Here is a 17,025-nt window from a genome sequence, read left to right on the forward strand (position 1 = left end):
GATTTAAACAACTAAATTTCTAATACTGATAGTGAGTGCCTTACTAAGAGTAGGGCTTGGGGGAGGTGTGCTAGGAGCAGTCAGTCAAGGAAGGGAGGAATATTTCACCTTGACCTTGTTGAGGATTGCCAGTGCATGGAAACTTAAAAGCAGATTGACCCTTACTCCTTACTGCTGTTGAGTTCCCTAGAGACACGCCCCTTATTGCTGCCGTCAGGTGGACAGCTCCCACCACCCCACTCTCATTACGCCACCGTTAATAGGGATTTGTCATTTCCAAAGATGGGCTGTGTCTTGTGGAGTAAACACTGTTCTGTGTTTCCTATTTCAGTAAAAACTAAGGTACATTTTTCAGTATCTTTTTGTCTTTAAAGTTGGCTTCTCATTTCTTTTTCTAAAGTTTGACTTTTAAAAATTACATCTAAAAATATGCTGGGAAGTAAACTGAAATCAAATGTGCCTTCTGTTATGCGTATATGCAGTGTCATTCAATAGACACCTCTAGTCTAGGGCAAACACTTGGAGATGTTAATTTTGTCACTTGCACTCAATTTTAAAATCCCAAAACAAAGCAAGCATTTTGTCCTACCTCTAATCTGTTGGTGATACATATATATGATGTGATTATGACCAGCAATTAACTGTTTAAAGTTACCTTTTAAATTTGAACCAGTTTTAGGCATAAAGTGGTAATAGATGTTCCATTTACAGATATTTTAGAAGTGCTTTTGTAATCATTTATGCAGGCACACAGTAGTCACTGCCTAAAAGTAAGAGCAACTGGGGACACCAACCTGTAGAGTCCCTAAATCCCTACAAGCCAGCTGTGGCCCAGCTTCAAATTATCAGTCACATCACTGTCATCTCTCCCAGCCTCCAACCTGTTTTTAATCTCATTTAACTTTGCTAGAAATTCTCACAGACACAATCTGCTAATTAAATGTTGAATTTAATTTAAATCTTGGGAGGTTTAATATCAGAAGAAGATCAGCCAGCTCTTATATACGCTCAAATATTATGTGTGGAAGATCTTTTGAGGATGTTTATCACTCTTTCAGAGGTGTGCTGGAGCAGCTTTTACAGCTTCCCAGAGCTAATTCTGCACATCTCTCCCAACTCAACATTCTGTGACATCCCATTAGTCCTTTGAAAGTGGCTGTGATAGGAGTATTAATATAGAAATTGGTAAATGCTGCAAATCAGGGGTTTTTTTCCCCTGGAGAGCCAGTTTACTAACACACCTTTGGCTGTAATCAATCCACGCTGTAATCATAAGCTGCTAAATTAATTAACGAATTGACTCAAACATCATGAAAGTAAATCTGATGGAGAAAAGAAAGAAGAAAAGAAAACAAAACTTACATTGTGTTCCAAAGTAAAATAATTATTTGGGGATTATCTCTGTTACCACCCTCCCACATTAGAGAGGATAATTGAGAATTGACTGTAGTTAAGTTACAACTCATTGTAATTTCTTATAGGTTACTAGTGATGCCAGTTAACATTGAATTGTTTATAGTATCAGTATTTCAGGATTCAAATTAGTTCAGAAAGAAAGCTTAGAAATCTATTTGTATTTGTATTTCTTTGTTTCTCGTATATTTAAAATATGAATATTGAGGTAAAGCAATTCTCTTTAAATATTGTAGGTAAATTTGAGATTAGCCTCTTATATTCTTATTCCAGAGCTATTTCTAACCATAGGTTTTTTTCAGTTTTAGTAAAACCGTGTTATAATGAAAATTTGAATATGCCATAGCTGACAGCACTTTCTAACCAAAATAATAGATAATAAATTCATAGTACAGTATAAGCCTATCATGCAATTGTTGAATACAGTCTGTGAGTACCCAAATTACAAAAATTGTTTTGAGTTTTACCGATGAAATTTTAATTGTTTTTATTTTAAACTTTTACTTATCCTTAATAAGTTTCAGTAGATTATTCAGAACCTTCACTACAAATCAAGAGTTTAAAGATTTCCTCCAGCCCTTGGATAGAGCTTGATCAGTTTATTATCACATTGTAATCACTAAAAATATGTTGAAATAATATCTTAAAATGCTTTAATAGTTTGACATTTATTTCATGCAAATTTATTAATTTGTTTTATTGTTGATGAAATCATTTAAAGTAATTTTTAATCAAAGTAAAGTTAGATAATGGCCTTTCATGTAAGTGGCCTATGGGGTTCTTTTTGTGGCTTTTTCTTGCTTTGTTATGAAAACACTTAGATTCGTTTTATTTTAACAATGAGCACAAGAATCAAAGGGATAAAGTCTCTTATTTTTGTCTCAGCTCTCCTGTGAATTAAGTTATATAACACTGTTGGGATACCAAGGACACTGGTATAGTTTTCAGTGACTCCCAGCTGTGCTCTGTTTCACTGAGTGGAGGGAGAAGGTTTTCACCATTTTCATTTTCTAATTTTTTTCCTCTAATGTCAAACTGTTACTTATGCCTGTGTGGGTCTGGATTATCTGGATAAGTGCAACCTAAGTCTAATAAGATTTTGATGATGAAAGACTGTAAATGAAGATCTGCTGTGCTCAATGGGCATGAGAAAAACTGGCTGAATGAGGTCATTATTTAAAACCCGTGTAAAACAAAGCCTTCTCATTTTCGTGTATTATAAAGGACATCACAGCCTGGAGGAAACACTCCATAATTAAGTTATCTGAGTCCACTAACTTTTGGTGTTCCTGTAAGCTCTCATTTTAAGTCATTTTTTTCAGATCTATATAATGTGTATAGTTTCAATAACAAAAAACAGTGTACTATGTAAAAATCTGTTTTGCATTAAGCTTAACGTTATTATCTTTTCTGTCTTGTCTAGTCCTATTTCAGTTTCTTGAAATATATTGATTTGGCAAAAATGAATAATAATAGCTAACATTTATTGAGCATTTACAATATGCAGTTATAGTGCTGAATGATTTACATGTGTTACCTAACGCTCACAACAACCTTTTCAGGGAGCACTGCTGCTATTCCTGTGGATAATAATATCCTTCAGAGAGATTAGCTTCCCCTAGGTCACTTAAGGAATAAGGAAAAAAGTCAGGATTCAAAGCCAGAAATCTGACTTTTGAGCTCATCATCTTGTTTGCTCACCACACTACTGCTTATTTGTGAAGTAAGCGGTTTTTTCTAAAACACCATCCCCCCTCCACTTGTTTCCACTTTGTCGCTCGCCCTCATCCCATTCCTCTAGCTTCCAGATAGATGCCCCAGTTCTTCATGCTGACTTCTAATTGGCTAGAGCCTTCCCCCTTACACTCCATCTAGGCATGCCTTCTCAAGTGTTTCCTCCTACTACTAATTTAAGCTGTTCCATGGAGAATAAACTGATTAGACTTGATTATACACAATCACAAAAGAATGTCTGTAATTAACGAAATATATTTGTGTGCCCCAAAGATCATAATAATTTTTTCTGCAGCATCTTATGACTACCAATAAGAATATTTATATGTTTCACTTACACTCATATTCTAATTTTATCCTCAAAATTGTAGTTATAGATCACTTTAATCCCATTTTACAGATAAGGAAGCTGAAGGTCAAAAAAGTCAGTGAACTCAGGTCTTCTGGTTTTAAATCCTATCCTCTTTCCATTACCACAGTCTGCCTCCTCGATCTAAACCAAAATTAAACTAGTCTACTGACACGTATGGAGCCTTGATTGGCTGGCACCCCTAATATTCTTCAACATCCATAAGAAGCTTGTTCAAGAAAGTATATTTAAAAGATAGTATGTGACACCTGGCTTTCTGGCTGTGTTATTTTTTTCCCTAGCAATCAGATCAAACCACAATCAGATCTTCAAAGGAGTTGGTTATGTTATCGGGAACTTCTCAATTATTGCAACTCCAGAGAGTACCCGGGACTGGTCAGCCAACTAAACTGACAAGTAGTAGAGCTCTTCCACACCAGTTATACAGAGGTTCTATGCTAGAGGTTATTTGGGAAAATCCAAGCTAAATTAGTGAAATATAAATAGATCATTACTAAAGAATTTCAACAATTTTAGATTATTTAAAGTAGAAGATACCCTAGATGTTGGAGTTTTAAGAGAGATATGAATATTCAAAGTGGCAGAGAGCTCACTTTAGAAAAACAGTTTCATGGATTAAAGGAGGGCATGCTGGAGGGCAAAGACTAATCAGAAGATGTCGTCTCTACATACTAGTCATTAGAAGAGAAGAATATTGGTCCAGGGAGAAGGGAAATAAAGATCCAACAAATGTTATGGAGGATGAAATAGCTATCTTCATGAAAGATTGGGAAGAGGGCTGTGAGGAGTCTAAAGATTACCAAAATTTAGTGTGTGGAAGACGAATAAGATGGGACTTTTTGTCAGGGGACATAGAAGACGACTGACCGTTTGTAGAGAAGTATATGCGTTCTATTTCTTATGTTTTCTATGGAGTACTATGAGGAGTCTGGCCAAGAAGTAATGTTTCAAATATGTACCTTTAGGTGGACATTTACAGCTATTTTTTTTAATACAGAAAATGGTGGTTATTATTTAACCTCTTGTTTTTCTTTACATTTCCCAGGATAATATATGGGAGAGGTAGAGTCCTTTGAATTTTATGATTTTTGTACCTGAGTTTATAAGATAGGTATGAGTTAATGGCCAAGTGATGAAGGAAAGAAAGAGAATGAAGAAAAGGAAACAGAAAGGGAGGGAGAGGGGGAAAAGAAAGGAAAACCTATAAAGCTACGTAAAGGAAGAAAGAAGATTTTCATAGGCCATTAAACTATTTATAAGGACTATAATTAAGCTATTTAAGATTACATTTGTTGGAGCTTGGTTTATAAAGTTAAGTGGGGAAGGAAAAATCTTCTGGAATTAATTTCCTATCCGTTAAAAAAATGTGAGACTTTTATTTGAAAAAAATTATAGATGATGTAAATTCTAAGGCAGTGTTTCTGTAATTTCTCTTTCAAATACACTATCTTCTATTTAAAGTATCATGGGTCAAGGAAACTATTCTGTGAAGCTTGAGACCATTGTTTTGTCAGCCCCATGTGTTCAATACACCTGAAGAATTTACCTCTTTTGAACATCCTAAATGAATGGATTTTTCAGGTTCATTAGGAAAAACCAAACTGAATAAGTAAAAATAAAATAATTGATGATTACTAAAGGGTTTCAATTATTTTAGATAATTTAAAATATGGATAGCCTAGATGCATAATTAGAACTTGAAAACTTCTTAAAATATAATCATATCTTTAAAGTTTTTTTGAGGGTAAAAAGCAATTTCATTCTTATTTCTATTTGCAAATTTTGAACTTCATTTTAACTGTAATGGCATTTATTAATACAGCCTTATGCTTTTTATTCTAATGTTAATATATTTATGTTCTTGATATTTATATGTTGATAAAATTCTTTGAGGGATATTGGATATCCCTATTCTGTTTGTTTTATTGCAGCTAACCTTTAAATTGTGATTTTTTAAGCGTGCTGATGACATTACAAGTTTAGTAACAGACACTACACTTCTTGTACACTTTTTTGGAAAGAAAGGAAAAGCTGAGCTCAACTTTGAAGATTTTTATAGGTGAGCTTAATTTTTCTATTTGTATTGAAAAATGTTGACATGCTAAAATCAGAAGGATCTTTAGGAATCATCTAGTGTGATGATACTCAGCTCTTTGCTGCTGTCACCTTACCTGAAGATACACTGTAACAAATGTCCATTTCCTTCAGTACCTGTGTACCAGTGGTCATATTGATAAGTATAATGGGAAGTTACTGAGTGAAAAAAATTGGGGTATCTGGATTGATTTTTATTTCCTGTATATTCAGAAGAAAGTATATTATCAATTCCTTAGTCTTATTAAGCCACAGTAATGACAGTAAGCATGTACATAGTGTTTGCTAGGTACTACATTAACTCCTTTACGTCTCATCACTACCCTGCAAGGTGTTTTCACAGATGAAGAAGCTGAAGCCCTGAGAGGCTAAGTACCATCTGTTACCATCACTCTTCATTTGTCTTGTTCATTCTCCATATATTCTTGTCGTAGATTCATGGATAACCTGCAAACAGAAGTTCTTGAAATAGAATTCCTTTCCTACTCTAATGGGATGAATACAATCAGTGAAGAAGATTTTGCTCATATTCTTTTACGATATACAAATGTGGAAAACACGTCAGTATTCTTGGAAAATGTGCGTTACAGTATACCTGAAGAAAAGGTATCTAATCCCCATGTTTACTTTGTTATATGTGTTATAATGTTGAAATAATATAGGCCTTTAAAATATATTGTCTTTTTGTTAGTTCTTTTGCTCCTCTGTAGATTAACAGATACTTTGGATATATTTCATTCTTTTTTTTACTCTGTGTGCTAAGTGCTCTGGCTAAATTTTAAGAATTGATTAATTTAAAATTCTGGGTAGATATCTGTATTTTTCTTAGATATGCTGAAAACACTTAAGGTTATTAGCAATTGTTTTATTCAAATTATGAATATCATATTTCAAGAAAATTCTGCCTAGCTATATGCTTTGACTACCACATAAACATCAACTCATATAAAACAGTTTATATTGACTTCATTTCAGTCACACTTTAGTCATTCCTATAATATCTTTAATAAAAGCTCATTTGAAGACGGCCACTGATGAGGGAGTGAGTGATCTTATCAGCAGTTAAAGTGAGGTTTTCAAAGGGTTTGGATGGCGTGAATGGTTAAGAACCTGGGACGACTGATTGTCTGTTTATTTAGTAGCAAATGTTTTGTCAGCACTTCTAAGCAGTTGCATTATCTAGTGGTATTTGAATGCAGCATTGCAACCAAATAGAACTGGTGTTACATGTACCCCTTCAAGTATGGGATGTTTTGGATATATTGCCTTCTGTTTGTGTTTGTAGAAGGATCAAGTTAATCTTTCCAAGAAAAGCTTGCAAATAGTTTGACCTTTTTTAAAATGGTTACACTGTGACAATGCTAACAATTCTACAGGTCCCCTAAGGAATAGGAAAAAAGGACTTGATGCATTTGGCTATTAGTTTACATAATCTCTTAATCAGGGGTCTTTTATCTGTTTTATATGTTAAACTGAATTTTTCCAATTCATAGACACTCACCTAACGATAAATATTGGATGTTGTACCACTTTATCAAGCTGCTAAGGTATTATTCAGGACCTTAAAGAATCTACCTTTTTTTTCTTTTATCTAATGGAAACTGAGAAATATGTAACTCAAAAAGTCCAATTCCAGGGTGAATGGGAAATCTTTCCCATGAAGAGGGAATGGGAATGGGAAATGAAGAGTGTATGGGAAATCCTTGTACTACTTCTGAAACTATTTTTTACATCTAAAATTATTTCAGAATAAAAAGTTTTAAGTTAAATTCCGCTCCTGAAAACTTCTAATTGATGGAAGTATCTTAAGCACTACAAAGCATTACGATAAAAAAGGAAAATTTGGCAAACGAACCAGCATTGATTCTCGTTGATTTTTTTTGCCCTTTTTTTGGCATTCCCTCATCAATACTTAGAACAACCTTCCAGATATTGACATCTTCCTTTTAGAAACAGGGAAACTGAGGCCCTCAGGTACTTAGACACTTGCCCAAGGATTCAAACCCAAGACTCTAAGCCAGTGACATTCCTACCACACCCTACTTATGTCCTTCCCTTCCCTCCACCTCTCAGCCCCATCTCTCCAAAAGGGTAATATCTTCTCCTATTTGAATAGCACTTTACATTTCTAAAATATTTTAATTTCCGTTCATTTACCTAACAAATATTAAGCATCTGCGATTTACTAGGCCTTATTCTAACCACTGTAGATAAAGTGACAGGATAATAAATTCTTCTCTCATGGAAATACATCTTAGTGGAGAGATACAATAAACAAGTAAACAAAAAGTAAATAAATGATATACTTTCAGATAATGATAAATATTACGAAGAGGACCAAAAGTGAGGGGAACAGAAAAGAAGATAGACTGTCAGGGAAAGCTTTTCTGAAGAGGTAGCTTTTGATGAAGAACATTCCAGGCAGAGGAAACAGCAAATACCAAGGGCCTGGGGACAGACAAAGCTAGATTTATTTGAGAAATTGCCAAAAGGGTAAAATAAGTGAGTGGAAAAGTAGTAGGAGATGGAGAGATAGAAAGGTATTAGGTCTTACAGATAAGGAGTTTATATTTTATTCTAATGGTGATTCTAAGAGTGACGGGAAGCTACCGTAGTATTTACACTTTAAAATAGGGAACAGCAACCTACCTCCTATTTTTGTAAATAAAGTTTTCTTGGAACACAGCCACACTCATTCTTTTAATGTATCATCTGAGCTGCTTTTGCTTATTAATGGTAGAGTTGAGTATTTGCTACACACCCCGTGTAGCCTGCAAAAATAAAAATATTTACTCTCCAGCCTTCTATAGAAAAAGTTTGCCAAGCTTACTTTCGAGCATAGGTGTGATGTTTGTTAGTTCAACAAATACACATTCAGTGAGTATTTCCTGTCTACTATGACAGTTAAGTGTGATCTGACTCAAGTACTAGAAAATGATCTGATTCATGTTTCAAAAGATCATCTTAGCTGGTTTATACAGAATAGACTTTTGTTGGCCCAGCTTTGAAAGAGACAACTTAGGGTGTTTTTATAGGAGTATAGGTAAGATATGAGCATGGCTTGGACCAGGGTGAAAGTAGGGAAAAGTGGTCAGATATTGGATCATTTGAAAAGTAGAGCTAATAGAACTTGTTGCTGGATTAGACTTCAAAATGAAGGAAAAAGAGGAATCAAGACTAACTCCTAAGTGGGCCAGCCCAGGGGCCTAGTGATTGGATTTGCGTGCTCCGCTTTGGCGGCCTGGGGTTTGCAGGTTTGGATCCTAGGCATGGACCTACACACCGCTCCTCAAGCCATGTTATGGCAGCATCCCACATACAAAAAATAAAGGAAGACTGGCACAGATGGTAGCTCAGGGCCAATCTTTCTTACCAAAGAAAACAAAAAAAAGAACTAGAACCACAAGGTGAAACAGTGGTGCCATTGCCATTTCCTGAGCTAAGCAAGACTACAAGTTTGAGGTTAGGAAAGAATCGATAGTTTTATTTTGGACAAGTTTGAGATTCCTATGAAATATCTAAGTGAAGAAATTATGCAGGCAATTGGATATGTGACTCTAGCAATCAGATGCAGTCACGACTAGTTTTAGTAATCATTTGTGTATAGACTTCCAAATTGTGTCTCCAGCTTAAACTTCTCCCTTGAGTTTCAGACTTTCGCATCATACTGCCTCCTCAGCCTCTTCCCTTGGGTATGCAGTAGACATCTCAGGTTTACTAGTTGCAAAACGAAACTCCTTATCACCCCAAAACTCTTGCTCCACACACTGTCTTCTCTGTTTCAATTAATGGAAACTCCATTCTTCCTAGTTGTTCTAGCCAAAATTTTTGGACTCCTTGCTCTCACATTCTATATACAATCCATCAGTAAATCCTCTTGATACTGCATCTATCAGAATTTGACCGCTTCTCACCACCTCTACTGCTACCAACAGAGTCACCGTTCTCTCTTGCCTGGATTATTCCAGTTGCCTCCTACATCATCTCTCTGCTTCCAGCTTTGCCTCCCTGCAATTTGTTCTCCATTTAACATTTAAGGAAATGCTTTATACCATGATTCAGATTTTCTTGTAATAACCCATTTTTCTCAAAGTAAAAGCCAGAATCCCTCCAATGGCCTACGAGGCCTCCACAGGCTGCTCCCTCATTACTGCTGACCTCATTCCTACCATTCTCCCCTTTTCTCACTCTGCTCCAACCATACTGGCTGCTTTCCTATTTCTTAATACTAGGCAATCTTCTATCTCAGGAATCATATATATATATTCTTTTCTGAGCCCTGAATGCTCTTCTCTTAGATATCCACAAATTATCAAAAGCCAAAGACACAGATAACGTTGAAAGCAGCAGGGGAGAAGTGACTCTTCACATAGAAGAGAGCCCCAATAAGATTAACAGCTGATTTCTCATTAGAAACCATGGAGGCCAGAAATGAGTAGGATGTTTCAAGCGCTGAAAGAAAGAAATCTGTCAACCAAGAATTCTGTATGTGCCAAAACTGTCATTCAAAAATGAAGAAATTAAGACATTCTCAGATATATAACAGCTCTGGGAGTTTATTACTAGTACACTTGTCTACAAGAAATGCTAAAGGGAGTCCTTCAGGCTGAAAAGAAAGGAAACTATACACTAAATCAAAGCCATATGAAGAAATAAAGAATTCCAGTAAAGGTAATGACATAGTTACCACTTCACACCCATCTCTATCTAATTCTAGAACATTTCATTCCAGCAAAAGTAAACGCTGTACCTATTAAGCGTTTTCCCCCAGCCTCTGGTAACCATCAGTCTGCTTTCTATCTCAGTGGATTTACCTATTCTGGCTATTTTCTATAAAGAGAATCATGTAATAGTTGACCTTTCATGTTTGGCTTCATCCATAATGTTTTTGAGGTTCATCCACATTGTAGCTTGTATCAGTACTTCATTCCTGATTATGGCTGAATAACATTCCATTGTATGTATATACCACTATTTGTTTATACATTCATCTGTCCATGGGCATTTGAGTTTTTTCCTACCTAAGTTTCTTCATTCGGCTTCACCTACTGATTCCACAGAGTCCACAGATCTGCCAGAGGGGGTAACCTAGGGTCCTCTCAGGTCTTTTCAAAGCAAGCATCAGTTCCTGGGCACATCCAATTTCCCAGGTATATGCAGTGGCCCTTTGAGCCCATCTTCCTCCAGTGTTCATTCTCCTCAGCTTCCTCCTTCCCAGACTCTTGGGTTCTGTCTGCCACTTGCCCCAGGCTGGCACAGAGTGTGTATGTCTTTAAATCTTTTCATAGATGTTGCTGTCACCAGGAAAGCTGCTCCAGTCCAAGGGAAAGGGGATGAAACAAAAGTCAGCCTCTGTGCTGGTTCCTCAGGGAACCACCAGATGGGTCAAATCGCACACTACAACATTTTAAGAACAAGGTCCGTATTAGCCATCTGGCACCAGGAAGCTACACCAGGAACACCAGTTGCCGTTCCCACAGCTGCCACAGCACTGAAAGATAAAAATAGTAGTTCAGTGGACAAAAACACCACAACTGAAATTTTCTCACTGAATTTCAGCCACCCTTCTCTTCATTAATCAGTCCCCTGCTTGCTGTACACTTTGGATTAGATTCCAGACTTCCACAAGAGTTGATGTCATCAGTCTTTCCCGGTTTATGGTTGTTTCAGTGGAGGGACTAATTCTTTAAACACCCTACTCTCCCATTTTCCGTGACACCACTCTCCCATTCTCCTAGCCATATAGCAGTTATTTCCAGCTTCTATAACTCACCCAGAGGTAAGCAAGAGCGCACACTGAGAGCGCTGTCATGGCTGCACACAGAGCACATTATCAGCCAGTGCAACCAGTGAATTATAGTAGCAGTTTGACATCCACAGCATTTTCTGGTTTGTCTTTTATTGAATTATGTTTTATTAACTATCTCAGTTTTGTCCACTTATGCTTTGCCGCAGTTCAATCCAAGTGCACCTATATAGGCATGTTCACATCCCGAATAACATATGTCAATGAGTATGTGTAATTTTTTATTGTGGTAAAATACGCATAACAAAATTTACCGTTTTAACCATTTTAAAGAGTAAAATTTGGTGGCATTAGGTGTGTTGACAGTGTTGTGAAACCATCACTAGTACTAGTTCCAGAACTTTTTCATCATCCCAAACGGAAACCCCATACCCATTAAGCAGCCATTCTTCACTCCCCTTCCCCGCAACCCCTGGCAACCACTAAAATGCTTTCTGTCTCTATGGATTTATCTATTCTGGACGTTTCCTACAATTGGAATCATGCAGTATGTGACCTTTTGTGTCTGGCTTCTTTAACTTAGCATAACTTTCTCAAGGTTCGTCTGTGTTGCAGCAAATAGTAGTGCTTCATTCCTTTTTATTGTCAGGTAATATTCCATCATATAGATATACCACGTTTGATCTATTTGTCAGTTAGTGTGGGCATTTTAGTTGTTCCAGTTTTGGCTATTTGAATAATGTGGTTGTGAACATTTGTATACAATATTTTGTGTGAAAATAAGTTTTTTTCAATAATTTTATTGAGATCATAATGTTTTATAACACCGTGTAATTTCAAGTGTACATTATTATTTATCAGTTTCTGAATAGACTTCATCATGCTCACACCAGCACTCTAATTTTTGTCCATCACCATACATATGTGCCCCTTTACCCCTTTTGCCCACCCCCAGCCCCCTTCCCCTGTGGTAACCACTAATCTGTTTTCTTTGTCCATGTGTATTTGTTTATCTTCCACATATGAGTGAAATCATGTAGTATTTGTCTTTCTCTCTCTGGCTTATTTTGCTTAACGTCATACCCTCAAGGAACATCCATGTTGTTGCAAATGAGACAGTTTTGTCTTTTTTAATGGCTACATAGTATTCCATTGTATATGCACATGACATCTTTTTTATCCATTCCTCCGTAGAAGGACACTTGGGTTGCTTCCACTTCTTGGCTATTGTAAATAATGCTGCATGAAGATAGAGGTGCATAAATCTCTTTGGATCATTGATTTCAAGTTCTTTGGATAAATACCCAGTAGTGGGATAGCTGGATTATAGGGTATTTCTATTTTTAATATTTTGAGAAATCTCCGTTCTCTTTTCTATAGCGGCTGCACCAGTTTGCATTCCCACTAGCAGTGTATGAGGGTTCCCTTTTCTCCAACATTTGTTGTTTCTTGTGTTGGTAATTATAGCCATTCTTACTGGTGTAAGGTGATACTTCATTGTAGTTTTGATTTGCATTTCCCTGATAATTAGTGATGTTGAATGTCTTTTCATGTGTCTGTTGGCCATCTGTATATCTTTTTTTGGAAAAATGTCTGTTCATATCCTCTGCCCATTTTTGATCGGGCTGTTTTTGTTGTTGTTGTTGAGTTGTATGAATTCTTTACTTATTTTGGATATTAACCCTTTGTCAGATTATGGTTTGCAAATATTTTCTCCCAGGTGGTGGGTTGTCTTTTCATTTTGTTCATGGTTTCCTTTGCCTTGCAGAAACTTTTTTAGTCTGATGTAGTCCTATTTGTTAATTTTCTATTTTGTTTCCTTTGCCCGAGCAGACATGGTATTCAAAAAGATGCTGCTAACACCAGTGTCAAATGGTGTACTGCCTATATTTTCTTCCAGGAGTTTTCTGGTTTCAGGTCTTACATTCAAGTCTTTAATCTATTTTGAGTTAATTTTTGTGTATGGTGCAAGATAATGGTATACTTTCTTTTGCATGTGGCTGTCCAATTTTTTCAAAACTGTTTATTGCAGAGACTTTCCTTTCTCCATTGTATGTTCTTGGCTCCTTTGTTGAAGATTAACTATCCAGAGATGTGTGATTTTATTTCTGGGCTTTGAATTCTGTTCCATTGATCTGTGTGTCTGTTCTTGTACCAGTACCGTGCTGTTTTGATTACTATAGCTTTGTAGTATGTTTTGAAGCCAGATATTGTGATGCCTCCAGCTTTGTTCTTTTTGCTCAGGATTGCTTTGGCTATTCAAGGTCTTTTGTCGTTCCATATACATTTTAGGATTCTTTGTTCTATTTCTGTGAAGAATGTCATTGGGATTCTGATTGGGATTGCACTGAATCTGCAGATTGCTTTAGGTAGTATGGACATTTTAACTATGTTTATTCTTCCAACCCATGAGCATGGAATATCTTTCCATTTCTTTATGTCTTCTTCAATTCCTTTCAATAACGTCTTATAGTTTTCAGTGTATAGGTCTCTCACCTCTTTGGTTAAATTTATTCCTAGATATTTTATTCTTTTTGTTGCGATTGTATTCTTGACTTCTCTTTCTGCTAGTTTGTTACTGTGTAGAAAGGCAACTGATTTTTGTAAGTTGATTGGAAATATGTTTTGAATTCCAGAGAATTAGGTATATACCTCAGAGTAAATAGCTGAGTCATGTGGTAACCTTAATGTTTAACTATTTTGAGGAACTCCCAAACTGTTTCCAAAGTAGCTACAGCATTTTACAATCGCATTAATAATGTACGATGTTTCTAATTTCCCAACATCCTCACCAACACTTGTTATTGTCTGCTTTTTTAATTTTAGTCATCCTAGTGGCTTTGAAGTGGTATCATTGTGGTTTTGATTTGCATTTCCCCAATGAATAATGATGTTGAGCATCTTTTCCTATGTTTCTTGGGCCATTTGTATATCTTTTTTGGGGAAATGTTTATTCATGTCTTTTGCTCATGTTTTAATTGGTTGTCTTTGTTATTGATTTCTAAGAGTTCTTTATATATTCTGGATGCTAGACTCATATCAGATATATGATTTGCAAGTATTTTCTCCCATTCTGTAGGTGGTCTTTTTAGTTTCTTGATAACGTCCTTTAATGCACACAGGTTTTTAATTTTGATGAAGTCCCATTTATCTATTTTTTCTTTTGTTGCTTATGCTTTTGGTGCCATATTTAAGAAAGCACTGCCAATTTTAAGGGCATGAAGTTTTTGCCTCTGTGTTTTTTTGTAAGAGTTTTGCAATTTTAGCTATTAAATTTTAGTCTTTGATCCATTTTGAGTTAATTTTTATATACAGAGTGAAGTTAAGGTCCAACTTCTTTTTTTTTATGTGTGGATATCCAGTTGTCCCAGCACCATTTGTTAAAGAGACTGTTCTTTCTTCAATAAATGGTCTTGACATCCTTACTGAAAATCAATTGACCATGGATGTTTGGGTTTATTTCTGGACTCTCAGTATGTATGTATTTTTGATGTTTTAAATTTTTCAGTTATCATCATTTTATTTTTGTTAAAATATAAGCTACTTCTTTTCACTGCACACCTAACAATTAGGACACATTCCATTCAAGTCCCAGTGGCTCATTACAGAAGTGATTCTGAGGATGTGAGTGGGGAGGGAGAAGAAACGGCCATACCCGCTCTTCCTGCCATTCCCCCAGACAATCGTTCCCTCAGTGCTGTTAAGAACTGATTGCTTTAAATTATTTCCATCAAAATGAATGCCCTGTTTTTCAATTTACGATTCCATATTTCCAAACACAAAGAGTTTAATCTACACAAAAGAATTAGTGTACAATTTTGAATTTGACCTGTCTTTCCAAAAATGAGAAGCCTATTTTGAAAACTCCAAAGGTTCAAATGGTAAACATTGTATCCTGTCATTCTTTGATTTGCTTTTTAATTTTATACTCCCTAAAATTATTGACGTTTTTGTTTACACTTTGCTTAAAAATACCCCATCCTCCTGTTAATGTACCAGCATTAAGCTGTCACCCTGAGACAGAGACTGTTGCCGTGGCAGCTGGTCGCAGCATAAACTGATTGAGAAGCAGAGCAGTGACCGGTTTCCCTGGCAACAAGCTCTACTCATGGAGACAAACCGCTTCTGGCTCAGTCTCCCTGATTGATTCAAACAGTCCTCTCTGGAAGACACGGCAGGCAGACTCCAGGGGAGGCGTGGCCATAAATGAATATAAGGAAAGAGAAAGAGAAGATCTTAAGAGAAAAGACAGTGAGGATTCTCCTTGCAATAAAGAGGGGTTGTAATTGAAGTGGAAATAATGTATACCAAAATTTGGTATTATTTTTTCAATAATAAATGTTATTTTGATAATAAATCACTTAATCAGTAGTTGGCTTATATGAAAATAGACTCTTCTGGTTCTTGCCCTAGCTTTCCAATGCTGCCTTGGTAGCTTCCCTTCCCCTTTTACCCCTGCATTGTATTAAGGTCAGAATTTGTTAAGCCTAATCTCTTGGCCCTCTGCTCTTTTCTGTTTACTTTCTCAATTATGTTAATTTTGCTAAGGAGAACACATTAATTAAATGCAGTTCTTCATGTCCCAATTTGTATTATCTGAGATACATTGTGCTTATTTCAAATAACTTTCCTGTTTGATTGACGTAATAGCAGTAGCCATAATTGCAGTTTATGTAAAGGACATTCCAGGGTCCTTTCCGTGGTCCCACACCAAGCCCGGTGCTGGGCCTCCCAGAGCTGTGCGTACACAGTCATTGTACTTCCTCCTGCTGTCCTGGCAGTGTTATCATGGCAGGAACTAGGGAGAAGACACTACTGTTGGCTTATTTAACATTTTGATTTTGCATAGTCATTGTAAAGACATTAGTGACCTAATGCTGAATTATATTTAAGGAGTACATGTAGAGGGGAAACTGTTGTTTTTTGAGGTTTTTTTGCTGAGGAAGATTCACCCTGAGCTGACATCTGTTGCCAATCTTCCTCTTTTTGCTTGAGGAAGATTTTCCCTGAGCTAACATCTATGCCAATCTTCCTCTATTATGCCTGTGGGTCACCACCACAGCATGGCTGCCAACAGGTCGTGTAGGTCCACACCTGGGAACAGAACTCAGGCCACCAACGTGGAGCATGCTGAACTTAACCACTAGGCCATGGGGCCAGCCCCAAAAACTGTTTTTTTAGATTCTTTTACTCTTTTTTTTTCTCTTAATCATCATATTTGCTTTCAGGGTTTAAATAATTCAGACCTGAAATACAAAGTTTTCAAAATTGAAACTTTTAAATTCATTTTTAGGAAATTTGTGCCGACATGGCAGTGTTTTTAAAATATTTTCACCTTTCATTTCTAATGGTAGCAACACTACCCAGTGGAAATAAATCTGAGTGACTTTTACATTCCATTTGGAAAAAGGTGTCAGAATGTACCCTGGAAATGTTTACTTACAAGATATATTGCAGATGCTTAATCTATTTATTTCTAGTAAGTGTAGATACTTATTTTAATAAATTTGGCAATACCAAATATATTTACATGTGTTTTCTTAATATAGGGCATCACATTTGATGAATTCAGGTCTTTTTTCCAGTTTTTGAACAACCTAGAAGACTTTGCAATTGCCTTGAACATGTATAACTTTGCAAGTCGTTCTATAGGGCAAGGTAAGTAAGC

The 17,025-nt window shown here is 36.2% G+C and overlaps 1 protein-coding gene across 1 annotated transcript in view; it reads left to right on the forward strand.

Moving 5' to 3' along the window:
• MICU3 (mitochondrial calcium uptake family member 3) overlaps positions 1–17,025 on the forward strand; it is a 100,101-nt gene that overhangs the window by 74,959 nt on the left and 8,117 nt on the right. Inside the window, exons 10-12 of the mRNA XM_046648796.1 lie at positions 5,476–5,576; positions 6,046–6,217; positions 16,907–17,015. Of these exons, the coding sequence (XP_046504752.1) occupies positions 5,476–5,576; positions 6,046–6,217; positions 16,907–17,015 (382 nt within the window). The remainder of the gene's footprint in view (positions 1–5,475; positions 5,577–6,045; positions 6,218–16,906; positions 17,016–17,025) is intronic.

This window comes from Equus quagga, chromosome 22 (genome assembly GCF_021613505.1).
Source record: "Equus quagga isolate Etosha38 chromosome 22, UCLA_HA_Equagga_1.0, whole genome shotgun sequence".
Classification (NCBI taxonomy): domain Eukaryota; kingdom Metazoa; phylum Chordata; class Mammalia; order Perissodactyla; family Equidae; genus Equus; species Equus quagga.